The 27,393-nt window shown below is 42.1% G+C and overlaps 1 protein-coding gene across 1 annotated transcript in view; it reads left to right on the top strand.

Moving 5' to 3' along the window:
- CORIN (corin, serine peptidase) overlaps positions 1-27,393 on the top strand; it is a 319,432-nt gene that overhangs the window by 289,325 nt on the left and 2,714 nt on the right. Inside the window, exons 17-21 of the mRNA XM_073342123.1 lie at positions 4,191-4,313; positions 12,638-12,687; positions 15,721-15,895; positions 24,344-24,615; positions 26,686-26,819. Coding sequence (XP_073198224.1) covers positions 4,191-4,313; positions 12,638-12,687; positions 15,721-15,895; positions 24,344-24,615; positions 26,686-26,819 — 754 coding nt within the window. The remainder of the gene's footprint in view (positions 1-4,190; positions 4,314-12,637; positions 12,688-15,720; positions 15,896-24,343; positions 24,616-26,685; positions 26,820-27,393) is intronic.

Genomic DNA, 27,393 nt, shown 5'->3' on the forward strand with positions numbered 1-27,393 from the left:
GGGAGAAATCAAGCATTAGAAACTGTAAGATGCTTAAAAATACAATTAAACTATGAATCAGTTTGTTTGTGGTTCACTAATTGTGCAGTAGCCCTGAATATCTGTATTTTTCCAAACCTACTCATGACTTTTGTCTAACTTCAGTTTAAAGGAAAATGGCATTGGATTTTTTTACACTTTTTTAAAACTCTTCATGTGTAACAGCTTTTTAGAATCTTGAACAAGTCATTCCTGCAGATTTTTTCTGTTGAGGAAAGCCAGATTTTTCTTCATCATGGCTTTAGATTGTCATTAAAAAAAATCTTGATGAGGAAACAAGTCTGAGAGTTGAATGTTTCATTGAAAGCTTAAAGGCATCTTGGCAGAATCTGAGAATCTATCATGTTTGCTTCTTACACCCATTGCTCAGACAAGGTCAGAACTTTTTTTGAAATACAATATATTGTTCATCATTCATCTTCACTGTCCGCGTGTGCTTCTTAGTGCAGATCCTGCATTTCTTATGTACCCAAATCTTCCACTGACTTTAATGGGAGTTTTGGGTGTATGGGGAAGGCACAATCAGGCCCTTAATAATATTTACAAAACTATTTCTCTTTAGTCATAACTTCCACTGTGCTTGTTTCCCCCCCCCCAATTCCAGTGTCTAATTAATCAAACCATAGTGACACTTAAGTCAATGGGACTTAAGTACATGCTAAAAGTTAAGCACATGCTTGAGCACTTTGCCGAAATGGGAGCATCATTCCTAAGCACATTGTCAACACTTAAATAACGATCGTAATAACAGGGCTTTATTTTTTCTTCCCACTTATTTTCCCTAGACCCTTGCCACCCACCTTAGTAAAATCACAATTGGGTGGGTTTTTGCCTCTAGTTTCACCAGCTTTGAAAGATTTTCAGTGGTAGTCCATTGCACTGCTTTAGCTCCAGCTCCAGACAGAAAGCTGCTTTAGGTACCTTTTCTGAATCTTCCAACATTTATCTGATGTCTTTAACCAGTCAAGCAAACAAAAACTTGCTTTTGCCAGAGGATGTAACATCTATTTATCAGTTTAAAGTTTGTCAATCTAAATCTAAAAGTTTGTAATGTCTGGAGCTAGCCCCGCCCTTACACATTTTTCCTTTGCCTGTATCTTCCATATTACTATTCAGTTTTCTGTCTCTGTGTGTGTCCCCCTAAGATTTTCTTTCTTTCTTTCTAATATATACACCCTTAATTTCAGCTCGGTCCCCCTTTTTGGGAGGGGCAAAATTTTTGGCCCTGGGGTGTCTGTCGTATAGATTGCTATGGAGCTGCACAGTCCCACTGCGCTTTGATGTTACCTAGGCCTGAACATAGCCTTGCCTTTCTGCTACTGGAGAAGGATGCATGGGACCAGGGGCAATGGAACATGATGGAGGTTTCCGTATGCCCTGCCAGGTGCTGCCTGCTGTTCAGCTTCCTGGAGCTGATCGCAGCTAGCATAAATGACTCTAGAGTACCTGCTCTTACTTATGCTTGGGAACCACTCCAACATATAGAGAGCTCAGGATCAAGGGAGCATAAAGGCAAACTTTAGTGCACCTGAGCTGTACCCTATACAGTTTCACTGGACTTCAGGATCTGGTATTTTGTTAGTTAACTCATGCTGTAGAGCTACATATGGAACTCATTTCAAATTCACAGCACAAGAGCAAATATTCAGAAATGTGTGTTTTTGAAGGGTTTTAAGATAAAAAAATAACCAATTTTGCCAAATGTTTTGCAGAAGAGCAATCATAGAATATCAGGGTTGGAAGGGACCTCAGGAGGTTGTTACCCAGGGTTCTTTCAACCCAAAGCTCTTGGTAACTTTTACTCTGTGCGAGGTGGTGTCAGGAAATAAATCAGGGGAGACACGGCCATCTGACCAATAGATGGCTGACACAAACAGGACAACACGAGTGCTTTCACTTAAAGCTAAACCTTTCTTAGTCTCAAGCACTTATACACACGTCCGCAACAGGTTAGTAAAACACCCCCAACCCTTGATAATTACCAAAGCTGAGTGTGGCTCTCGAGTGGCACAGCGGCAGCCCATCTGCCGGTGGGGAACACAAGATGCATCCAGAGGGAGAGTCCAGTCCTGAAGAGTCCCACCACCTCAGACTTTTCCCCCTTATTTATACATTAGTAATAGAATGACATGTCCCTTAAAGCAAACTTGTTAAGTAAGCAGTTTCAATGGTCAAGCAAGAGGTTCCTTCTGATTATCGATTAACCAGGTGTGAGTTTTTCCAGAGTTTGCAGCTTTGAGGCCCCAATAGACATTCCTGGGGCACATCCTGCTCTTCTAAAATGCATGTATCAGCAACTCAACACAATTCTTATCAGGAAGGGTGCGGGGTCAAGCTGCCCTCTCTGTGGCACCCAAAAACCCTCTTCCCCTCCTGCCTTGGTTAAACTGAGAGTGCTGAATGGCCAATTTACAGCCTGCTGACTTGGCTGCTTTTAGCAATAAGCCATAGTGGTTTCAGGCACTTTACTGGTTTGCCAAAGTCTCCCCGTACAAGGTCATCTAGTCCAACCCCCTGCTCAAAGGAGGACCAATCCCCAACTAAATCATCTCAGCCAGGGCTTTGTCAAGCCTGATCTTGAAAACCTCTAAGGAAGGAAATTCCACCACCTCCCTAGGTAACCCATTCCAGTGCTTCACCACCCTCCCAGTGAAAAAGCTTTTCCTAACATCCAACCTAAACCTCCCCCACTGCAACTTGAGACCATTACTCCTTGTTCTGTCATCTGGTACCACTAAGAACAGTCTAGATCTATCCTCTTTGGAACCCCCCTTCAGGTAGTTGAAAGCAGTTATCAAATCCCCCCTCATTCTTCTGCAGACTAAACAATCCCAGTTCCCTCAGCCTCTCCTCATAAGTCATGTGCTCCAGCACCCTAATAATTTTTGTTGCCCTCTGCTGGACTCTTTCCAATTTTTCCACATCTTTCTTGTAGTGTGGGGCCCAAAACTGGACACAGTACTCCAGATGAGGCCTCACCAATGTTGAATAGAGGGGAATGATCACATCCCTCGATCTGCTGGCAATGCCCCTACTTATACAGCCCAAAATGCCGTTAGCCTTCTTGGCAACAAGGGCACACTGTTGACTCATATCCAGCTTCTCGTCCATTATAACCCCTAGATCCTTTTCTGCAATATTTCAAGAGTGCAAAATCGCCTGAAATGAAATGATAAAATTTAACAAATGATCACTATGTTTACACAGCTTTCATGTTACTGCACATATGCACCATATCTTTTGAAATCCAAATCCATGAAGAATCTTCCTGCTGTTTTGAGAATCTGCTAATTTTTTTTATTAAAAGGCATTTGTATTCTGGGGCAGAATGATCTGATGTTCCCTTAAATTGACCTGCTTGTCTAATGCATAAATGGTTTAAAAAAAATCTTTTCAGTTTTTTTTAAACGGCATCTTGTACAAATTAATTCAGGAGAAAAATGTATAATTTTTTGACCAAGCAGTTGTTGAATCTAGAACCAGGTAAGTAACTGAGGGCTTGATTCTTTGTATAAGTAACCTTACAATGAAGAGCTTCAAAGAGAGAGATGGAAGTCTTACTTACCAGGAAAAAAAAGGGGGGAAAATTGATCTTACCAACCTGCCAAATCTGATTATCTGCTACTTCCGTTTAAGAGACTCTATTTTGATATGTTCTGAAATTTTCCTGTGTCTGTTGATCAGTATGAATAAAATCAATCCATACTGTGATCATCATTCCTGGTTATATCTTGTGGAAGCAATATGAGCTAAACAGACACATAGTGGGTAACTGAAAATTGCTTGGAAAGGAAATTTGTGGGAAGAAAAAGTTTGGATGTGATTCTGAGCATTATGACCAAAATGTAATAGTAATGAATAAAGTAGATGTGAAATAATGCTTATATTTTCTGCCACCAGAGAACTTTTGCCGTTTCCTTTTCCCACTCCCACTTGTTAGAACATTTATCATGAATAACGGTAAAATGTGAGTAGGTCTGACTGGCCAAAACCTGTCCCGCAACCATCTGCAGATCTGGAGTATCATTCAATTGCCCGACTTTGGCATAAAGGGGAAGTACTAAAGCATCTTTCCCTCCCATCAATTTAATGTATGGATAGTCAGAGTCAAAGATATTTGAAGATCCATGGACTGTTTTTATTTGTTTCAGGGGGCCGTCTGCAACAAAAATTATACAAGAAAATGAGCAACTACACCATCAAAAGTGGCTGAATCTGCATTCTGACTGGAAGAATAAAAATGCATCCACATTACCTGCCCTTGTAGTGAAAGGGTAAGGGACAGCTAGTGTGTGCTCCATATGTGCTTCAGAGAGGTGGACGGAGCTATAGCAATGAGGGATGGTATTTCCATTAGTGAATTTTGTGTTCTGAGTGTAGAAAGGTATCTGTGTTTGCATTCACATAAACATATGTATGCATGACGTAATGTAAATTTCACAGTGAGGCTAATGTCTCTTACAACTTCACTCTCATTATTCACTCTGATATTCTGCACTCCTTACACAAGTAGAACTGCTTAGGAATTTCCCTAGGAGTTCCATATATTTAAGGAGAACATACTTACATTACTGAGATTGGCAAAGTGTCTGTTTTGTAACAGAAGTGTTAATTCCAGTGAGAATAGAATTTTGCAATCTGTTTTCAGACAAAGCAGGATAGATTTTTACACCAATTTTTATACAACATAAACTCCAGGCTACCACATTAATTTCAACAGAGTTGTAAATCAGCTGAGAATTTGGCCCAGATCACACAGAGCGGAATAATGATTGTGTAAATGTATGGCCAGTCGGGTTTGAACAATAATAATGTCTCTTCTTATTTTAAAAAAGTGTTTGCATGTTTTCCACGGGGGATATTTATCAACAGAACTACATATGGTTCACTGTTTAGTTTTTCCGTTGTAGGATTCTGAGCACAATATGCACCCTTCTCCCCCCATTTCCCATTCTCAAGTTTGAGTTATCTGTTACATTTGATAGCTATCTAGAAAGTAGTAACCATAATTAAGAAACCATTGAAATATTTAAGTATTATGGTCCAAATTCAGTGTAAACTGGTACAACCAACCTGATTGCCTTCTATGATGAGATAACTGGCTCTGTGGATATGGGGAAAGCAGTGGGTGTGATATATCTTGACCTTAGCAAAGCTTTTGATACGGTCTCCCACAGTATTCTTGCCAGCAAGTTAAAAAAGTATGGATTGGATGAATGGACTGTAAGGTGGATAGAAAGCTGGCTAGATTGTTGGGCTCAACAGGTAGTGATCAACGGCTCAATGTCTAGTTGGCAGCCAGTATAAAATGGTTGGTCCTGGGGCCGGTTTTATTCAACATCTTCATTAATGTTCTGGATGAAGGGATGGATTGAACCCTCAGCAAGTTCACAGATGACATTTAGCTGGGGGAAGAGGTAGATACACTGGAGGGTAGGGATAGGGTCCAGAGTGACCTAGACAAATTGGAGGATTGGGCCAAAAAAAAATCTGATGAGGTTCAACAAGAACAAGTGCAGAGTCCTGCACTTAGGACGGAAGAATCCCATGTACCGCTACAGGCTGGGGACCGACTGGCTAAGCAGCAGTTCTGCAGAAAAGGACCTGGGGATTACAGTGGATGAGAAGCTGGATATGAGTCAGCAGTGTACCCTTGTTGCCAAGAAGGCTAACGGCATATTGGGCTGCATTAGTAGGAGCATTGCCAGCAGATAGAGGGAAGTGATTATTCCTCTCTATTCGGCACTGGTGAGGCCACATCTGGAGTACTGCATCCAGTTTTCAGCCCCCCACTACAGAAAGGATGTGGACAAATCGGAGAGAGTCCAGCGGAGGGTAACATAAATGATGAGGGGGCTGGGGCACATGACTTATGAGCAGAGGCTGAGGGAACTGGGCTGAGGGGAACTGCTTAGTTTGCAGAAGACAAGAGTGAGGGGGGATTTGATAGCAGCCTTCAGCTACCTGAAGGGGGGTTCCAAAGAGGATGAGCTCGGCCGTTCTCAGTGGTGGCAGATGACAGAACAAGGAGCAATGGTCTCAGGTTGCAATGGAGGAGGTCTAGGTTGGATATTAGGAAACACTATTTCACTAGGAGGGTGAAGCACTGGAATGGGTTACCTAGGGAGATGGTGGAATCTTCATCCTTAAAGGTTTTTAAGGCCCGGCTTGACAAAGCCCTGGCTGGGATGATTTAATTGGGGATGGGTCCTGCTTTTGAGCAGGGGGTTGGACTAGATGACCTACTGAGGTCCCTTCCAAACCTGATATTCTATGATTCTATGATAAAGCCCTGGCTGGGATGATTTAGTTGGTATTGATCTTGCTTTGAGCAGGGGATTGGACTAGATGACCTCCTGAGGTCTCTTTCAACCCTAATCTTCTATGATTCTAACTCTATTCATGTCACTGGAGTTATGCCAGTTTACTTCAGAGCTGGATTTATTTGTGTATTCATCCATTATGGCCATTCATCTCTTCCATCTTTCCAGTGATATATAGAATTTAGTTCCTGACCACTAGTGGCCTGAGTAGGGCCCATAGCCTTTTTGCAACAGAAGTGTTAATTCCAGTAGCCTAGCCAAATTCCTAGTCGAATTACATTCTGTTTATGTAAAAAAAAAAATCTTAAATTTTCAAATAGATGCAAGGGTATTTATCATTTTGTCTTTCACCATAGTGTGCATGGTATACGGCAGTGGTTTTCAACCTTTTTTCATATGTACACCCCTACAAAATTTCAAATGGAGGTGCAGACCCCTTTGGAAATTCCCAGGGGTCCACAGACCACAGGTTGAAAACCCCTAGTGTACAGTATTTTACTCTCTCTACAGTATTTTGTGTATAAGTTTAAATTCGACTCATAGACTTTAAGGCCAAAAGGGACCATCATGATCATATAGTCTGACCTCCTGCACATTGCAGGCCACAGACTTTCACCTTTTACCCATTCCTGTAATAGACCCACTGCCTTAGTTACTGAAGTCCTCAAATCTTGCCTAGATGTTACAGAGAATCCACGGTTTACTCCAGTTCAAACCAGCAAGTGACAGTAAGTTTGTAAAATACTTTGTGATCCTTCTGGATGAAAAGCACAATATAAATATAAGTTAGTATACTTCATTCTTTTTTTGCTCTATCTAGTAATACAGATAAGGAAGTGTTATTTACTCCTGCTCATAACACGAGAACTAGAGGTCACTGAAAGAAATTAATAGGTAGCAGGTTTAAAACAAACAAAATGAAGTATTTCTTCACACAATGCACAGTCAACCTATGGAACTCTTTTCCAGAGGATGTTGTGAAGGCCAAGACTATAACAGGGTTCAAAAAAGAACTAGATAAATTCATGGAGGATAGGTCCATCAATGGCTCTTAACCAGGATGGGAAAGGATGGTGTCCCTAGCCTCTGTTTTCCAGAAGTTGGGAATGAGTGACAGGGAATGGATCACTTGATGATTACCTATTCTGTTCATTCCCTCTGGGGCATCTGGCATTGGCCACATATCAGAAGACAGGGATATTGGGCTAGATGGACCTTTGTTCTGACCCAGTATGGCCGTTCTTATGTACAGTGCAATGTTATAACAGCGTGTAATACTGCCTCTTAGAACACTGGACACATTTATCATTCTTCCAGAACAAGGATTTTTCCTGAAGCCTGACCTGTATTTGATTTTCCTTTAATTTCTATATGTGCCCACATTCCTGATATCTCTGCTGGCCTGAAAATTATCTGGGTTAATATAAAAGAGAAACACAAAATTGATTTATGTTTTAATATGGTTTTGGTTGAGAACTTGTCCAGATTTTAAGTGGTACTGTCACTGAAATCTAAGAAAGCCTCTCATTTTTATATATATATATGCACTAGTATATTGTGCTCATCAGTCCCTCAAGACACACAGAAAAAAACTTAAAAACATGGATAACAATAATTTGGCCTTCCATTCTTAGCAAATCCATAGGTATAGTAAATAAATATTGAGATCTTCATAGCAATTGGTGTCTTGTTCATATTTCATCTTATTCAAGATGTCTCTCTCTTATTGACTGGGTTTAATGATTTGCAGGTACTGTCAGTCATGCACATGAATAACTTGACTCATAGTGTGAGTAATCCCATTGAAGTCAATGAACCTTGGACTATGTGACACAAGGAGGCAAATGAACTGTAGAATCAATACTACTGGTAGGGAAATGATTCTCTCCCTCCCAAAAACCTACAACAAAAATGTGAACTCTTCAGTTGGATAAACGTTTTCCTTGGAAACTTTCTGGGTTTTCATCAAAAGACCAGAATTCTTTTGGCAAAAGATTCTGTTTAATCTAAAAGCCATTTTCTATCAAATAAGTGTCAACAAAAATCTTTCACCTACCTGGAAGAACCAAGAGAGCTTCACAGAGATTTATTTGCCTTCAGATGTCTGAATTTAGGAATGATCAGATAGTACATCTCAGCTGTTGGGTTAATTAATAAAGAAAGAGGTAGTCTCTAAGCGTATGTCTACACTATGAAATTTAGTCAATTTTATAGAAGTAGATTGCGTATGTCCACACTAAGCACATTAAGTTGGCGGAGTGCATCCTCACTTCCGTGGCTAGCGTGGACTTTCGGAGCATTGCACTGTGGGTAGCTATCTCACAGTTCCCGCAGTCTCCGCCACCCATTGGAATTCTGGGTTAAGCTCCCAGTGCCTGATGGGGCAAAAACATTGTCACGGGTGGTTTTGGGTACGTCGTCAGTCACCCCTCCCTCCATGAAAGCAACAGCAGACAATTGTTTCACGCCTTTTTTCCATGCAGACGCCATACCATGGCAAGCGTGCAGCCCGCTCAGCTCAGCTTAGTGACACCACTGCTGTCGTGTCCTGGGTGCTGCTGGCAGCAGACTGTGCAGTAGGACTGCTAACCATCGTCATAAACCGCTTCTGCTGCAACTCTGCTCTGCTGCTGTTGTCTGAATATCGAATTTCTCCATGTTGTCTGTCATGGGCTCCCGGGTATGTGTGTTCTTCCTCGGGAAATGTGTGCGGTATTAACCGTCATCCTCCACCACTTCTGCTGCAACTCTGCTCTCCTGCCCTCGTGAATCCACCTCGCAGGTCCTCTTCGTTCTCTATAAATATCTATTCTCATGGCATCCATCGTCAGCCACCGCTTCTGCTGCAACTCTGCTCACCTACAGATGCCATACCACAGCAAACATGGAGCCTGCTCAGATCACTGCGGCAGTTATGAGCATTGTAAACCCCTTGCACATTATCCTGCAGTATGTGCAGAACCAGAACCTGCAAAAGCAGGTGAGGAGGTGACGGCAGCGCGGTGATGAGAGTGATGAGGACATGGACACAGACTTCTCTCAAAGCACGGGCCCCGGCAATTTGGACATTCTGGTGGCAATGGGGAAGGCTTATGCAGTGGAACGACGATTCTGGGCCTGGGAAACAAGCACAGACTGGTGGGACCACAAAGTGTTGCAGGTCTGGGTTGATTCCCAGTGGCTGCGAAACTTTCTCATGCATAAGGGCACTTTCATGAACTTTGTGACTTGCTTTCCCCTGCCCTGAAGCGCAAGAATACCAAGATGAGAGCAGCCCTCACAGTTCACAAGCGAGTGGCGATAGACCTCTGGAAGCTTGCAACGCCAGACTGCTACCAGTCATTCGGGAATCAATTTGGGGTGGGAAAATCTACTGTGGGGGCTGCTATGATCCAAGTAGCCAATGCAATCACTGAGATGCTGCTATCAAGGGTAGTGACTCTGGGAAATGTTCAGGTCATAGTGGATGGCTTTGCTGCAGTGGGATTCCCTAACTGTGGAGAGGCGATAGACAGAATGCATATCCCTATCTTGGGACCGGACCACCTTGGCAGCCAGTACATAAATGGCAAGGGGTACTTTTCAATGGTGCTGCAAGCACTGGTGGATCACAAGGGACGTTTCACCGACATCAACGTGGGATGGCCGGGAAAGGTACATGATGCTCGCATCTTCAGGAACTCTGGACTGTTTGAACAGCTGCAGGAAGGGACTTACTTCCCAGACCAGAAAATAACTGTTGGGGATGTTGAAATGACTATAGTTATCCTTGGGGACCCAGCCTACCCCTTAATGCCATGGCTCATGAAGCCATACACAGGCACCCTGGATAGTAGTAAGGAGCTGTTCAACTATAGGCTGAGCAAGTGCAGAATAGTGGTAGAATGTGCATTTGGATGTTTAAAAGCTCGCTGGCGCAGTTTACTGACTCGGTTAGACCTTAGCACAACCAATATTCCCAGTGTTATTGCTCCTTGCTGTGTGCTCCACAATATCTGTGGGAGTAAGGGGGAGACGTTTATGGCGGGGTGGGAGGTTGAGGAAAATTGCTTGGCCACTGATTACATGCAGCCAGATACCAGGATGATCAGAAGAGCACAGCTGGGCACACTGCGCATCAGAGAAGCTTTGAAAACCAGTTTCATGACTGGCCAGGCTGCGGTGTGACAGTTCTCTTTGTTTCTCCTTGATGAAAACCCGCCCCCTTGGTTCACTCTACTTCCCTGTAAGGCAACCACCCTCCCCCCTTTGATCACCGCTTGCAGAGGCAATAAAATCATTGTTGTTTCAAAATCATGCATTCTTTATTAATTCATTACACAAATAGGGGGATAACTGCCAAGGTAGCCCGGGAGGGGTGGGGGAGGAAGGAAGCACCAGGTGGGGTGGTGGATGAGGGGAGGAGGGAAGGACAAGGCCACAAGAACGTCTGGGGGGGGTAACCTATTTCCCTTTGTTTTTTCCTACCCCGACGTTCTTGTTAAACCCTGGATTTGTGCTAAAAATGGCCCACCTTGATTATCATACACATTGTAAGGAGAGTGATCACTTTAGATAAGCTATTACCAACAGGAGAGTGGGTTGGGGGGGGAGAGAAAACCTGGATTTGTGCTGGAAATGGCCCAACCTGATTATCATACACATTGTAAGGAGAGTGATCACTTTAGATAAGCTATTACCAGCAGGAGAGTGGGGTGGGGGGAGAGAAAACCTTTTGTAGTGGTAAACACCCATTTTTTCATGCTTTGTGTGTATAAAAAGATCTTCTGTACTTTCCACAGTATGCATCCGATGAGGTGAGCTGTAGCTCACGAAAGCTTATGCTCAAATAAATTGGTTAGTCTCTAAGGTGCCACAAGTACTCCTTTTCTTTTTGTCCTAATATGGAGGACAGAATAAGGCTGCCCTCCCCAGAAACCTTTTGCAAAGGCTTTGGGAGTACCTCCAGGAGAACTTCATGGAGATGTCCCTGGAGGATTTCCACTCCATCCCCAGACATGTTAACAGACTTTTCCAGTAGCTGTACTGGCTGCAAATGCATCCCAAGTCTTCAGGGCAAATTAATCATTAAACATGCTTGCTTTTAAACCATGTATTATATTTACAAAGGTACACTCACCAGAGGTGCCTTCTCTGGCTTCATTGTCCAGGAGTGCGCCTTGGGATGGTTGGGAGGGTATTGGCTCCAGGGTGATAAACAGTTCCTGGCTGTCAGGGAGAATGGTTTCTCTGCTTGCCTGCCGTGCACTATCCTCCTTCTCCTCCTCACCTTCCTCATCCCCAAAATCCTCATCCCTGTTGCATGAGACTCCCCCCTTGCAGGTGTCCACGGACAGGGGTGGGGTAGTGGTAGGGCCTCCCCTTCCCCCCAGAATTGCACACAACTCATAGAAGTGGCACGTCTGGGGCTCTGACCTGGAGTGGCCATTTGCCTCTTCGGTTTTTTGGTAGGCTTGCCTGAGCTCCTTAATTTTCACGCAGCACTGCTGTGAGTCCCTGTTGTAGCCTCTGTCCATCATGCCCTCGGAGATTTTTGCAAATATTTTGGCATTTCATCTTTTGGAATGGTGTTCTGATAGCACAGATTTGTCTCCCCATACAGTGATCAGCTCCAGTACCTCCTGTTCAGTCCATGCTGGAGCTCTTTTGTGATTCTGGGACTGCATGGTCACCTGTGCTGGTGAGCTTGCCATGCTGGCCAAACAGGAAATGAAATTCAAAAGTTCCCGGGGCTTTTCCTGTGTACCTGGCTAGTGCATCGGAGTTGAAAGTGTTGTCTAGAGCGGTCACAATGGAGCACTCTGGGACAGCTCCCGGAGGCCAACACTGTTGAATTGCGTCCACACTACCCCAAATTTGACCCGGCAATGTCGATTTCAGCGCTAATCCCCTCGTCGGGGTGGAGTATAGAAATCGATTTTAAGAGCCCTTTAAGTCGACGACAATGGCTTCATCGTGTGGATGGGTGCACGGTTAAATTGATCTAATGCTGCTAAATTCGACCTAAGCTCGTTGTGTAGACCAGGGCTAAAATATGCAGCACCCAATTCATAAAGGCTTTATATATATCTAAAATAACACCTTTAACTGCCTTCAGAAACAAACTGGAAGCCAGTGCAATTTCTGGTGTCCCAATATAATGCTCCCTGTGTTTCATTGTATCATGTGGATTGATTTTGCTGTGTTTAAACAAATGATCCAATTGCTCTTATATTGGGCTGATAGGATATGTAAATTGATAATATGTTTTTAATTTTTATTGTTTCAACACTTAGGCAGTCATGTCAAAGCAGAAGCAAAGTGTCCCTTCTCTGTAGCAAAAAAGGTAAGAGAAAAACACATAATTCCTGGAACAACATACAAAGAGCATTTTATTTGGATTCTTAAGCATGTGTCTTTGATATGTTGAAATATAGTTTCTCAAAAACAAATCTTTAATGTGTATTTCCCTTTGAAATCTGATATACTTTTGTTCATCTATTAGTTTCCCATTAATTTTTTTTGGCCACTACATCCAATGTTTTCAGCTTTTTTCCCCTTTTGATGATGAAATTGTCCATTGTATTGGACTAAGGCTGGCTTCTGCCCCCACTAAATTAATTGGGAGTCTTGCAATTAATTTCAAAGGGAGCAGACTTGGTCCATAATTGGTATGATGATATAGTTACAAGTACTGCATGTGTCATAAATATAAAGGGACAGGTAAACACCTTTAAAATCCCTCCTAGCCAGAGGAAAAACCCTTTCACCTGTAAAGCGTTAAGAAGCTAGGATAACCTCGCTGGCACCTGACCAAAATGACCAATGAGGAGACAAGATGCTTTCAAAAGCTGGGGGAAGGGAGAAACAAAGCCTCTCTCTCTCTGTCTGTGTGATGCTTTTGAACCTGAAGTTGTTTTTTACCTAGGAGCAACTAGAGGGGTTTTCTGTCTATTTGCCTGGAGACAAAGGTGTTAGTTTTTGGTTTTGTTTTAGGATTTTGATTTTTTTAACAAGAAGCACAGATCTTAAAAAGGAATTTTGTTTCCTTTGGGCTGCTGAAAAGCAGGTTTTTGGCTGAAAGCAGTTAGAGGTTTTTTTTTCTCTGCTTTGGGGCCAGAGCAGAGACAAAAGGGAATTGTCTTTTGTGAGCTGGAGTTTTCTCTACCTAAAGGCAGACCTGAAGAAGTTTTTTTTTTTTCCTAATAGCAACTAGAGGGGTTTTCTGCCTATTTGCCTGGAGACAAAGGTGTTAGGTTTTTTTTTAAGGATTTCTCTGTAGGCTGACAATCACTATCAGAGAACATAGGTATCCGGACAGCACAGCAAAATTTTACAAGCCAAGTTTTTGTTTTGTTTTGTTTTCTTTCTAACTCTCGGGTGTAAAGTTAGTTAAAAACAGAGAGGTTAAGATGACAGACTCCATTCCTGTTCTTTCCCCCGCAAAAGCATCACAGACAGAGAGAGAGGCTTTGCTTCTCCCTCCCCCCAGCTTTTGAAAGTATCTTGTCTCCTCATTGCTCATTTTGGTCAGGTGCCAGCGAGGTTATCCTAGCTTCTTAACCCTTTACAGGTGAAAGGGTTTTTCCTCTGGCTAGGAGGGATTTTAAAGGTGTTTACCCTTCCCTTTATGTTTATGACAGCATGTTACATAGTTCTTCCTCAAGTCTTACTTAGGAAGACTCTCTCAGGCTTCTGTGGAAACTTGCCTGAATAAAGACATAAAGATTTGGTCCATAGAGTCTAGTGAGAAAGGGTTAGACTGAGATATTAGTGAGTCTGGAGTAAATTCACTGACTTTATTGGATTTACTCTGGATTGACTGAAAACAGAATCTGTCCCAGAAATTATATCACTAACTGTTTGCACTGGTATAATCATATTTCCAATGTCTTGCAAATGGAACCAGAACCAAAGGATGAATTCCTGGTTTGCCCTAATCTTGTCAATATCCATGTTGTGATTAGACTAAACTTTTGTTCCTGTTGGGAACATCTTTTGCTACCACTATAGTAAGTAAGCTCCTGATATAGTATGTGATACATTTGTAGCTGTGACTGTCAAGGGGATAGGGAAATTTAAAGATGAAAACTCCAGATTAAATCTAAATGCACAGTGGATTGTGCAAGTTTAAGTGGTTTGAAAATACAGCAATTCTTCAGATGGATGTTAGGTTCTACAAAATGAAAAAGCTTTCTTGAAGAACATTTTGAATAAATATATTAGCCTGATGACAAAGATTAATCATAAAGCATGACCTAGATCCAGGAAACTACTCAAAGTTTACTATTACCAAAAAAAAGTCATCTTGTAGGACTCTGTAAGGTTGTTTGCCTCTTACATGTAGTACATATAGAGGACTTTAAAGCAACACAAAGGTCCTTGCCCCCTGAAGTTATTTGAGGGAACGTGCTAAGAATTTAATAGTTACAAATCAACATTGTACTAATTTATTTCTTCATTGCTAAATTCCCACATATATGCAAAACAGGATATCCTCTCCTGGGGAAGGATTCCAGAAACTGATACTATTTCAGTCAATTCTCTAAATTGGGCAGTAATAAAACAAGAGATTTATAAGAGCCTGTCACATTACAATCCCAGAATTAAAAAGGAGAACTAAAAGAAAGGGATGAACATATTTTTAAAAGGTGTGTAGCTGACCAACAAGTTAATGGAAAACTTCTTGTCAGTGAAATTTATAACAATATGATATAATTTCCAAGGGAAGTGGTGGATATTTAAAACTAGAATGGACAAAGCATTAGAATAGGCATTGTAAAAAATGAATCTTCACTGGCAAGCTATATATGAGCAAATAGCTATTTTTCATTTGAAATTTCCATGAGTAGAGCAAGTATTATATATCCTGCAGATAGATGCACATCCACACTTGGACTTCTGAGACTGGGCAAAGGCTTTCCAATGTGCTACTCCAGTGCCACTTCTGGGGTGTAGTCCAGGGTAGCAACAGCATGCTGGTGATTGACAGGTGATATAACCCCCTTGCCCAAGGATAGGTTGATAGCTCTACTTCGCAGAGAAAGCCAAACTTTTCCAACTTAGTCTGGCTCCCTCCCCCTCCCCCCCGCCCATTTGTCTTATTTGGGAATCTAAATAGGTCAAATTAATCCCTGGGCTCAGTCCACTTAAGTGAAAGGAGGGATGAATTTGGCTCATTGTATATGGAATTCAACACAGTGTGTTGTTTTTATAAATTCTTCCCATAAGTGCAACATAATTTCATGAGTTTTATAACTTCATTCCGTATAGAGAAATCCCTTTGCAATATTTTTTTCAGAGCAGATTTTGAGAACGTTCTATGCATGTTGAATTTCGTGGCAGTGAATAACACACTGTATCTTACATTTCTCGCTAGATTGTGGCCGTCGCCCTGCAGCTCGCATGAGCAAGAGGATCCTTGGTGGCAGGACTAGTCGTCCAGGACGGTGGCCTTGGCAGTGCTCTCTGCAGAGTGAACCAAGTGGGCACATATGTGGCTGTGTTTTGATTGCAAACAAATGGGTTTTGACGGTAGCACACTGCTTTGAGGGGTGAGCAGAGCTGAGACAGTTTTACTGTTGACGTACAAATGGCTAGTTAGACAAATAACTTCCACATAAACATATTTAAAAAAAATCAGATCTTGTCAAAACAGCAAATCTCTTTTTGGAGACTAAAGAGACAATGAATGTTATTAAATGATTTCAGCTGAGGGTTTGACTAGTTTTAATATTCACTTTGATACCTAAAGTTGATAAAGGCTTTGACTTTCAGCTAGGAAATTCATAAAAAACTATCCCTTTCATTTATGATATTTCACTAATGTGTCTCATATAACTATAGAGTAATAAATCTTCTCACTGAGAGCCAGAATAAAAATAACACAAGAATACAGGGACAGTGGTAGCTGTTTAACCAGAAAAAATAAAATCGACACTTCGCCACAGTGGTATCTGAGATGATGGAGCTATTTATTGCCTTTTCTAACTACAGAGAAATGCTACGCTATCTCCACTGTCACTATTAAAAAGTCAGCACTTACCATGGAGTGAAAATTTCTAGTATCTGAGATTTGATACCACAAGGATTTTCTGTTTGACGCACAGGAACCATGATGTACCTCAGGCACCAGACATGGGTGACAGTTTAATGCTAATCATGGTATCATTCTGATTAAACAGAATTTTGGGTGGAAGTTTATTACCTTACTTCATGTTTTGCACCAAGTCCTGTTAATTAGATTTCTAAAGAGAATTAAAATGTGTTTCAACAGTTAACATGCTTTCCCCTCATATAGTCTAAGTACATTTCTGCTGCACAGCTTCTCAGCTCATTCATCCCTAATGGGAGATGCCTCCCACCTGTGGAGTTTGGAGATAATCCTGGAGTCTCCAGCAACAGCACTGAACGAAGTGCCACCCTTCAACTCAGGCCACCAGAAATTCTGCTTCTGGCAGTAGAACAAACTGGTGGCTCAGCTTGTCCTGACCCCACTTTGTTTAAAACTCTAATTAGTATTCATTTTTGTGCAGCAGCAACTTCATCTCACCTTCTAATTCCCCTTACCCTTTCCTGACGTGAGGAATCACTGGAACATTGAGGCTCCATCCCTCTGATGCAGCACCTTTTGAACAGGCTCTCCCTCCCTCCCACCCACCACAGCAGCAGAGAACCCCTACAAGCATTGAGCCACATCCAAAGGGTGCTGTAGGCAGCTTTTCAGGAAACTTAAAGGGTGAGCTATGGCTTACTGCCACTGATCCTTGCATTGCCAGAGCATGGGGCTTCAGAGGGAGAGCTATGGCCTGCTGCCAAGGGTTGCCAACTTGCATAGAGTTTTGAGCCAGACAGCTGTGCCAGGGCTTCATCCGCCATCCAAATCCATGACTCCATCATGGGAAGTCTCACCTGGAGCATGAGCATTCATACAGAGGAGAACCCCCTCACATCTTAGCGAGACTTCAGGTTTTAAAAAAAGACAAAAGCAAGTGTCCCTTTTGTAATGCAGCAGTTTGTATTGTTAATGAGCAAGGGGTGTAAAAATCAGGGTTTGAACCCTGTCTCCTTTGCCATCTCACCCTGAGGGAGGGTTTGTCGGGGCTTCTGTCCTCTACAGGACTTTCTCACATCTTGCTGTATTAGGTTCACTGCCCCTCCCGCACTCTATGCCATAGTCTGGGCAGGCAGAGAAGCCTGGTACACCTAGTGAGCCCTGCCTCAGGCTGCAGTGTGGTGAGAATTTGTGCCTATCAGGTTGTCAGCCTGCAGACCCTCACTCTGCCAGGGAAAGGGGCTCACAGTCTGAAAGGTGAGAAGGGGTCTCTCGCTTCCCTTCCCCTTCCCTATCGACTGGCTTCATACTAAAATATAAGGAGCACCTCAGGCCATATGAGACAGAACAGGGGCACAGGAGGACTCCATTTCTGATGCAGCTCAACCATCATGGGATTACAGCGAGACAAATGAAAAATCCCTTTCCATGTTCAAAATGACTCCTGATTTAGTGAGTAAAGCCTGAGAGTGACACTAGGTTGCTCCTGAAGTACTTACCAGGGTGATAGCCAGCGTGGGCAGTGGGTTGTGGAAATAGCCCACCAGCTAGCCTTCAAAAGAACACCAATCCGAATATTTGTTCCAGTACCCATCCCAATCAAGTGGTCCCTAGGCCAGGATGAATAGCATGCTACCTCCTTCCTCCCAACAACCAGAGAAAGTCTCATATGCGTACCACCAAAAACTAACAAAACCTAAAAAAACTCATGACTCTCACAGGGCAAGAAGCCAGTGGCTCACAGAGAATGCATTAATAATTATAAAATATTCTCCTTTAAGCAAAATTAGATACAGAGTTTCCAGTATGTGCCTGCTTTAAGAACATCACAAGATCTGAATGGGGATTTCTGGTTAAAACTAAATGTTAAACCATGTTATATAAAAATGGATGAAAATTCCATAACCTTTCGGAAGCTACAGCTGGTGCAGCAGTAGCTCCACCAGTGAAAGACAGTCAAAGCATAAGAAGGGGGCTTCCTTCCAAAAGATCCCTGATAGACTATAAGAGTGAAATTTCAAAGCTTCAGTTGTGGCCATTCAGATCCTATCCTTATTAAGGAAAACCAACTTGATGAGCCTCTTGCTTGCTACTGCCTAGGGATGTGATTTTTGCTTTGAATGTCAGAGGTCTCAGGTTCACATTCTGGTCAATGCTGGGAGCAGTGTGTAAAATATTATTTCTTTGGAATATTTCCTGGCTCTTGATGTGATTTGAGATGAGCATTGCCTCCTAACTCCATGGCTACACCATGAGTAGCAATCACTCGTCTTAAACAGATACCTTGTGCAGCCAAATTTATACATGAGCGGCTATGTGGGGGAAACTTTGGAGAAATTAATATCTGAGAACGCTGAGCGGCCTCAAGCATCTCTATGAAATCCAGCATAGCAATCTGTTGGTCACCACCAACAGGGTACTCAAGAAGGGACTATTTCTACTAGCAGAGGAAATAAACTGGAAGAGAAGCTCCCAGGGAAGACCTAGATTTTTTTTTCTTCACAAACCAACAAACCTCAGCATGACAAAGACAAAATGGGCATTGATGTATGACAGCTCACAGTTCATGTACAAGACTCTGCCTTCTGATCCACCCTCTCCACCCAAAGTCTTAAATGGCTTTTAGTAGTTACCCATCTATACATATTTATGGACAATTTCACAATCCATTTCCTGTTTAGAGAAACAGACCCACTCATAACTTGCCAACTGCTAGAAAGGATTCAAACGCACCAGTTCAAAATCAAGAAGGGCTTTTTGAGCCCAACAGAAAACTGTCAAAAAAGATGAGTCAAAAAAGGCCTGGCACGGGTCATAATTTTACCACCATGGTAAAGATTTACAAAGATCGAAGAGATCATTGCAAAAGTTGTTTCCTACCAGCAGTCAGCTATAGCTAACTGTCTCCACTGACTAGGTTTATTGGTTTATGCATCAGTATCAACCTGTGCATGGGATTTCATACAATGTGCCTCCGAGATTCCTTCTGAGGTTGTAGAATAACACAGCTGATGCAATGCAAAATTAGGTGTCACTCTTGGATCACGTCTGAATGCCCTTTTATGGGCAAGTACAAACAACTTGCTGACAGCTTACTCAGTTTTCACTTATAGACCTTTGCATACTTGCTACAAAAGCAAGCGTTGCAAGGTGGGGTGCATACTTGGAAGAGAAGATGATTCAGGATTTATGGTCCCTTACTTAGCAGAAGGGAAGCATCCAGCTCTCTGAAGCTCACACCTTGTGCTACACAATTTTGCAAAATCTCAGAGTACATATCCTTTTAGGTTTCAGAGGAACAGCCGTGTTAGTCTGTATTCGCAAAAAGAAAAGGAGTACTTGTGGCACCTTAGAGACTAACCAATTTATTTGAGCAAAGCTCATGCTCAAATAAATTGGTTAGTCTCTAAGGTGCCACAAGTACTCCTTTTCTTTTTGCATATCCTTTTAGTTCACTTTGACACTTCTAGCAGGCTAGCAGCAGAGTGGCTGAACAAACACACATAGGAATGCCCATATTGGGTCAGACCATAGCATCCAGTACTTTGTCTCTGTTAGTGGTCATACTAGCTGCAAGAGGAAAATGCAAGAAACCCCATAGTGGGCAGTTACAGAACAACTTGTCCCCCAGAGGAATCTTCCTCCTATGTAGTTAGAAGTTGGTTTATGATCTTAAAGGTGAATGTTTGTATCCCTTCCAAATCCACTAAGTAGCCAGAGGTCAAAACTTCTATGAGGCATTTGAAATAATGTCCTGGTCAGAGAAGAATTTGCTGTGTTTAAAGACAGTTCACATAAAGAGTACAGAAAAGAAGTCGCAAGAGCTGAAGTTGTCATCCTAGCCTGCCACTGGCTTGGACTAAATAGACAGTCAAGGAACTTTCACTGCATCTGTGGAAAAGAACAGACCTCTTGAAGTAGGGACACCTCCTTCATCCTGACCTGAACCATCTAGTTAACAGCCTACACGTCAGAAGAGAAGTGTAGTTCAGCACGAATTCTCTGTAGCCTCATTGATACATTTTGGTATCTAGACAGAACTTAATGAGAAAATTTTAATCATTGATGTGGTCAAGTTTCATTTCCGGTAATGAAGGGAAACAGTAAGCTCCCTCTATACAGTGCCCAGCACAATGCCACCTTGGCCTCTAATTAATGCAATTAATAATCCCAAAGTTCTGGTGATCTTAGCCTCATTAGAGTTTCTACTGAATGGATGGTCAAAATCCTGCAACCAAGCACCATGAAAAGTTGGTATTAGTGGCATTCTTTATACAGCTATATCTGACCCCACAACTGAGTGTCATTAGGCGTCAAGATTGATCAGCCTGGCCAGACTAGACAAACCTGTGGCTGGCCTTTCTTGTTTTGTTCCAAGCTTCCACACGTTTTTGAAAGGATGCAGCATACATGTGGAGTCCTAGCGATCTAACGACATTGCATGGATACACATACCAGTCCTATCCTGTTCATCTCATTTACTCTAAATGCCAGGGTCTGAGGGCTTCATAGTTGCTATGAGCAAGATGTTAAAATCCTGGGCCAGTTGTCATGCACAAAGGGCATCAAGGCTGCCCTTGAAATGGGTCCTAGTGGCATTGTGGAAAGAGAGCCTCTCATTTACACAGTAGGTTTCCATTCCTCTGTAGTAACATCTTTTATTAGAAAGTTGGTGCTGGGTTGGTTCCTAAACAAATTACAAAGTTGTGCTTTTATAGAGAGGGAAGCTCTATTTCTGCCTATTATTCTATTGTAACAATAATTAAAATTCCACTTTATCCTCCTTTCCACTTAGCCCATTTCTGTGATTCACTGCTCGCTAGTCCCCATTGCAGATGAACGAGGAAAGGCGTTATGCAGCACAATGAGACATTTCTTACCCGATACATTTTTTTTTTTCTGTTAGTAGCTTCTCTTCTCATACAACCCACTCTGGAAGACCAGAATGTAACTTCTAACTTACAATACATTGATTTTTTTCCTTTAAAGGGAAACTTAAACACAAGTCAACCAAATTTCCTCTTAATGCTGTTTATCGGTTGCTGAACTCTTTCTATAGTTTTGGAAGAACTTCTTGGGTAAGCTGAGTTGAAGGGCGGGGCTTAGTCCTAGAGCCCTCAGCAACAACATTGCAGAACGTGACAGTAGAGAGGTATTACCCGTTAATGATGATTGAGGAGAGAAGCTGCTTGGGGAAGTTTTCATTCTATAGAACTTAGACTTTTTGAAGTGGTTCATTTGTCCCTGGATAGATCTATACTGCATCAGTGTGTACCTAGTATGTTTCCTTTAAAAGGACACTGTGTCCCAGAATGAATCCCAAATGCCAGCCATTTGAAATTGCTGGGATGAAAAGGTTTGTAAATTTCTATACTGATATCTTGTTTGAATCTGACACTGTGAAATTACAAGAAATGGGTTATGCTCACTCTTCTGACCCTATAGTGGCACCAAACTATAAATGTGAGGTCTTACATTGTTAAATCATTTTAAAAGTATACTTTCATAAATTGGAGGGCCCAGTCTGTTTCCTTTATCTGTTTGACATTATGATGTTGTATTGTGGATTAAGATGGTCTGAGGAAAATTATTTTAAATTGTGCCAGTCAAAAAAAAGCAATTAAAGAGGAATTTTAAAGTGATCTTAAAAGATAATATATTTTTATCCTGAGACTTATTAGTTAGAGGCATTTTGGCAAAGAGTCAGCCAGCATGTAGGGACTATGTGTATACAAGTGTTGCAGCCACTCGCAGAGAACATTACAGCAAATGTGCTCTTAGATACTCAGACAATAGCGATGAGACTTCATAAAGCATCTAGTCCATCTTCTTGCCATTGCTAGTGTTTCCTCATTATGTACCCTATGGTTTTGTTGAGTCTGTTTTGCAATAAATCCCATGAAAACGCCTAAGATCAATTTAAACTAACCAAGAGGTTTCTTTTCTGTTTGAGAATATATTCATGTTGTGACTTTTCATTGCCCATGGCTCTGCATTTTCAGAATCCTTCCTTGCTTTGTTCCCACAAGACATAGTAAGACATAAATATGCCTTGTGGTTTGTCGTCATACAGAGAGCCATGACAGACAAAAAAAGAGAGAGTCTGCAATGTCAGCAATGGCATGTTACCTTATTTTAACCGAAAATAACATTTATTATGCAATCAGAAAACCACAGTGCTGAGAAAGAGCTGTACTTTTGCATTTTCACAGCTTCTTTCTGCCGCAGTCTCTGTAAAGGCAGCCAAGCTTTACAAAACCATGTTCAATCAGCTATGTAAATAGTGAATGCTTCCTTTTTTTTTTAAAAGCCACAGGGAAGTCAGAGAACCTGTGACTTCCCACTAGTTCTCATCATGTGATTTAATACTCTTAGCCTCTGATACAGCCCACACTTTAACATGGCGGTTCGCATGTAGCTCAACTGATGTTGGTTCACTCCTCTTGACACTGTTACTTCCCCTTCCTCAACTGCAAAAATCCACAAATGTCAATAATGATGGCTACAATTTTTAAAAAATACAATCATGGAAACGTAGTCTTAGGCAATCACGGCTAAACGTCAAATTGAAATGTGACCTTCAAACTTAGGTTGCTGACACTTGACATCTTGGGGCCTAACACCTAAGGCTGGACAGTTGCCGTGAACGACACAGCTTTCATAATTTCCATATAGAGCAGGGGTGGCCACCCTGAGCCGGAGAAGGAGCCAAAATTTACCAATGTAGATTGCCAAAGAGCCACAGTAATACATCAGCATCCCCACATCCGCGCCCCCCACTCCCGCTGCCTATAGAAGGAGCTGCATATTAACTTCTGAAGAGCCGCATGTGGCTCTGGAACCAGATTGGCCACACCTGACATACAGCAAAGTGATGTGATGATTTTTTTGATACTAGCTGGTGGCAGAATACAAGGACAGCTCTCTTGTTTGAGCTGTAAAGTTAAATTCAGAGTTGCTTGAGTAGCACATAGAAATCAATTGCTTAGTGACAAAGCAGGAGAGAGGCAAAAGACCACATTAGTGGATTTCCTAGCCCTGCCCTAATGATACTGAGCACCTTGACGGCAATAGGAATTGAGGGCTTGTCACATTACAGGAGCCAGAAAGGACCAGCCTCTGCCAAAGTTAAAATATATACAGCCTCTTCTTAAAAATAATAGCAGACCTCAGGGAAGGGGCAAGGCAATTTGATCTAAGTTATGTTCTGATGTGGTGCCTCTTGTTCAAAACAGCATATGCACTGTTCTTGTGGTTTGCACTAAAAATGGAAACGTGAGTGATTATTTTGGGTATAATTTTATTCTAGTGATTTGGTGACTATCCACCCAATTATGGTTCTGTGACTTTTGCTTTTTCCAGTATTTTTATTCAGGAATTGTTTTCTAAAATTTGCCATGACCTGATTGCAACCTGAGATTATTGTTCTTCCTTTTGCACAAACTAACAAGAGAAGGATGGTACTACAGCTAAAATACATGGATGGGAGGCAGGAGACTTTGCTCAGTTCTTCCATCTATAAAACTTTCTAACCTCACAAGAGTGAGGCAAGAGTGAATTCATGAATGTTTGAGTACTGAGGCCTAGATTCACATGGGGGGACTTAGGTGTAAGTTTTTACTGGTGGGTATATGCAAATCCAGGTAAGGCACAGTGGAATTCATAAAACTTGACGTTCTGCTGGCTCTCTCTCGTGGAGTCCCCTGGTGAATCTAGCCCTGTGTTCCTTGGGTGGAAAATTTGAAGGAAAGAAAGTATGATTGTGTGTTTTTTGGTGAGATCTTAACTTAATTTTTAGTGTAACCTCTAAGTAATATTTCTGTTAGTTCTGTAGTACCACTTGTGTGTTCAGTGCATTGCAGAAAGGTATCCAGAAGTCCTCAATTATACAATTGTGTATAAAAGAACTGTAGGGGGAAATTTACAATTTTTTCTTTCTCTTACAAAGGAGAGAAAACGCTGCAGTCTGGAAAGTGGTGTTTGGTATAAACAATCTGGATCATCCATCAATCTTCATGCAGACACGACTGGTGAAGACTATTATCTTGCATCCACGCTATAACAGAGCAGTAGTTGACTATGATATCAGCATTGTAGAACTAAATGAAGATATCAATGAGACAAGTTATGTAAGGCCAGTCTGCTTACCCAGCAGGGAGCAGTTGGTTGAGCCACATACCTACTGTTACATCACAGGCTGGGGACACATGGGCAACAAAAGTAAGAAGAATGCTTTCCAGACTCTTTGGAGAAATCTAACCTTCTACGAACCTGATTAACTACTTGGCTCCAATTGCAAACCACTGTGTCTACCTCTAGTTATATACTTGTGCCTTATTAGGCCACTTGTACATAATCTGTATGTATTCACAAAAGGCTATACCTGTGGCTAGAGCTTAGCTTGTCAAAGGCAGGAGCTGTTAAAGTCAGGCTGCTAAATCCATATTTCAGTAGCTACATATATGATGTGATTTTTAAGAGTACTGCCCATCCAGGAGCTTCTACTGAGGAAATAGCCTGAAAATCTTGGCTATAGTCTGTTACTTGCTTAAGCTGCATTTGAAGCTATATTGAGAGTGTGGCAAATGATCAGAGGACGATAACGTTAGCCGTGTGCAAAGCTTCAGGCTCAAATCTTGGCTTGTCGCTTGACTAAACAAGATTTATTTATTTAACCAAAACTCTCCATAGCATGCTGTGGCACTATTTATCCCACCCCCCACATAATCCCCAGGTGCCTCTTTTCTCCCAGAAAGGTTTTGCCTTGTTTTTGTTAAATGGAAGGGCCAGGGTCCCATGACACAGAGCAGAGGGAAAATGTTGTGGCTGCCCTGGCTCTTAAGTACCAGTGATGTGGAAATATTTCTCTTTTTTAGTTATTGTAATCACGAGCAGGGGAAGGAGGTAAGCCCTGAACTCTGGAGAATAGGAACATAACATTGGATGTATGTCAAACATGGGGTAATACCATTCCTATTCATACCATTCATACCATTCCTTTTAAAACTGAAACGTTCTACAGTCCAGAACAATGCTGAATTAAATGCCACTGACTGGTGTAGTCTGTTTGCTAACAAGAAATCCATTCTGTCCGTGTACCCCTACTCTAAAGGTAGCAGACCTAATGACGCAGTGATGAGCTTTCATACCATTGGTAAATGGCAAAACGTTGTTTTTTTGCTCGCCCAAGCAGTCATGTTGTCAATGACATCAGGTTCAAAGTTACAGGTTACTAAGCACCATAAAACAAAGGTGTTCATCTTGATTGCATAGTGGTTAGTACTTTGTACTTTAGGTTTAACAGTTTCCCTTCACCTTAATTTTGGCAGAGACAGCAGGCAACAAGCCTGCACTGGCCCCTTTGGGACAGGATGAATGGTGTGATAGGTTTTGCTCTTCTCTGATACGCTCTCTGAGGGTTCATCAACCCAAGAATTTAGTTCATGGCAAGTCTAGCCCGCTGCACACTAAGTGGCTGTGTGGATCATGCCTCTATGCACTAAATGTTTCCTAGTGCACTTTGAGGTGCTCCTGTGTCAAAATGCACTAGAGAACTTTTAGTGTGTAGGAGACAGGTGCACACAGACCATGTGTGCAGGCTAGATTCAGCCCACAGCTTGCCATGAACTAAGCCTTCACATAGGCCCTCCACCCCAAGTAAAGCAATCAGCTTTGATGGGTTTATTATACTAAGTATGAGGGTGACAGTGTTGTTGTGGGACATGGCTTTTGAGCCCTAAATATATGCTCCCTAATTATGTCTTCTTCCCAACCCCCAATCTCAAAAGTCCCATAACATGTCTTTTAAAGTAGCAGCCGTGTTAGTCTGTATTCGCAGAAAGAATAGCTCACGAAAGCTTAGGCTCAAATAAATTGGTTAGTCTCTAAGGTGCCACAAGTCCTCCTTTTCTTGCTATGTCTTTTAAAGGCTCCCTCCCCAGTCTGTCAACTCTAAGCCTGGTTTAGCTGGAGGCACAACATAAAATGCTCACACCCGCTCTGGAATAGAAGGTGGGCCAATCCCCACACCTATACCCACTGTCCTGTGAGCTTGAGAAATGTGAATCCCCACTTGTCGGTGTATATGAAACTACCCCCCTTACTGGCGGGAATGGGGCAAAGAAGCTTTTCTTCTTATATTAAATACACGTTTAAAGCTAATTTTATTATCATTACTATTTTTAAGTTTAGCCTATCATAGTAGAAAAGAATGTTGCAATCTCAACTAGCAATGAATATAAGTATTTCTGTATATTACAGTGTATACTTTAATAAAGATTTTTTTTCCAGTGCCTTTTAAACTTCAAGAAGGAGAAGTTCGTATTATTTCCCTAGAACAATGCCAGTCATACTTTGACATGAAGACCATTACCAGCAGGATGTTATGTGCAGGCTATGAGTCTGGAACTGTGGACTCTTGCATGGTAGGCCTTTTTCTGAGTAGAAACATGAAGCAGATTTTCTAAAATAAAAGTCTAAGAACCTAGGGTATTTCAATGGGCACTAGAGGTTAGTTTTGATACAGAGGTAACATTAATTTTCATAGTACTTACTTAGAAATGGACAAACATTTTTGACCAATTATTTATTTCTCTTAATCATAATCCATTCAAAGTTGATTTTATTAAGTCTGCAAGTTTCACAGATTCCTTGACTTTCCATGATCTCTGAAGTCACTGGTGCGCCTGGGCCGGGGGCACCCCTGGCCCAGTTGCTGCTGGGGCAGTCTCCAGCCACCGTGACACCCTCACCCCAGCAGCAGCAGAGTTTAGGTATGGTGGGGGGAGGGGAGGTGGCAAGCTCTGGGGAGTGCTTACCTCTGGGGTGCTCCCCAGAAGCAGCAACATCCCCCTCAGCTCCTAGGCGGACGTGTGGTCAGGTAGTTCTGCGTGCTGCCTCCACCTGCAGGCATCACCCCAACAAGCTTGCATTGTCTGCGGTTCCTGGCCAATGGGAGCTGTGAAGCTAGCGCACTGGGTAGAGGCAGCACATGGACAT

Source organism: Lepidochelys kempii, chromosome 4 (genome assembly GCF_965140265.1).
Source record: "Lepidochelys kempii isolate rLepKem1 chromosome 4, rLepKem1.hap2, whole genome shotgun sequence".
Classification (NCBI taxonomy): Eukaryota; Metazoa; Chordata; order Testudines; family Cheloniidae; genus Lepidochelys; species Lepidochelys kempii.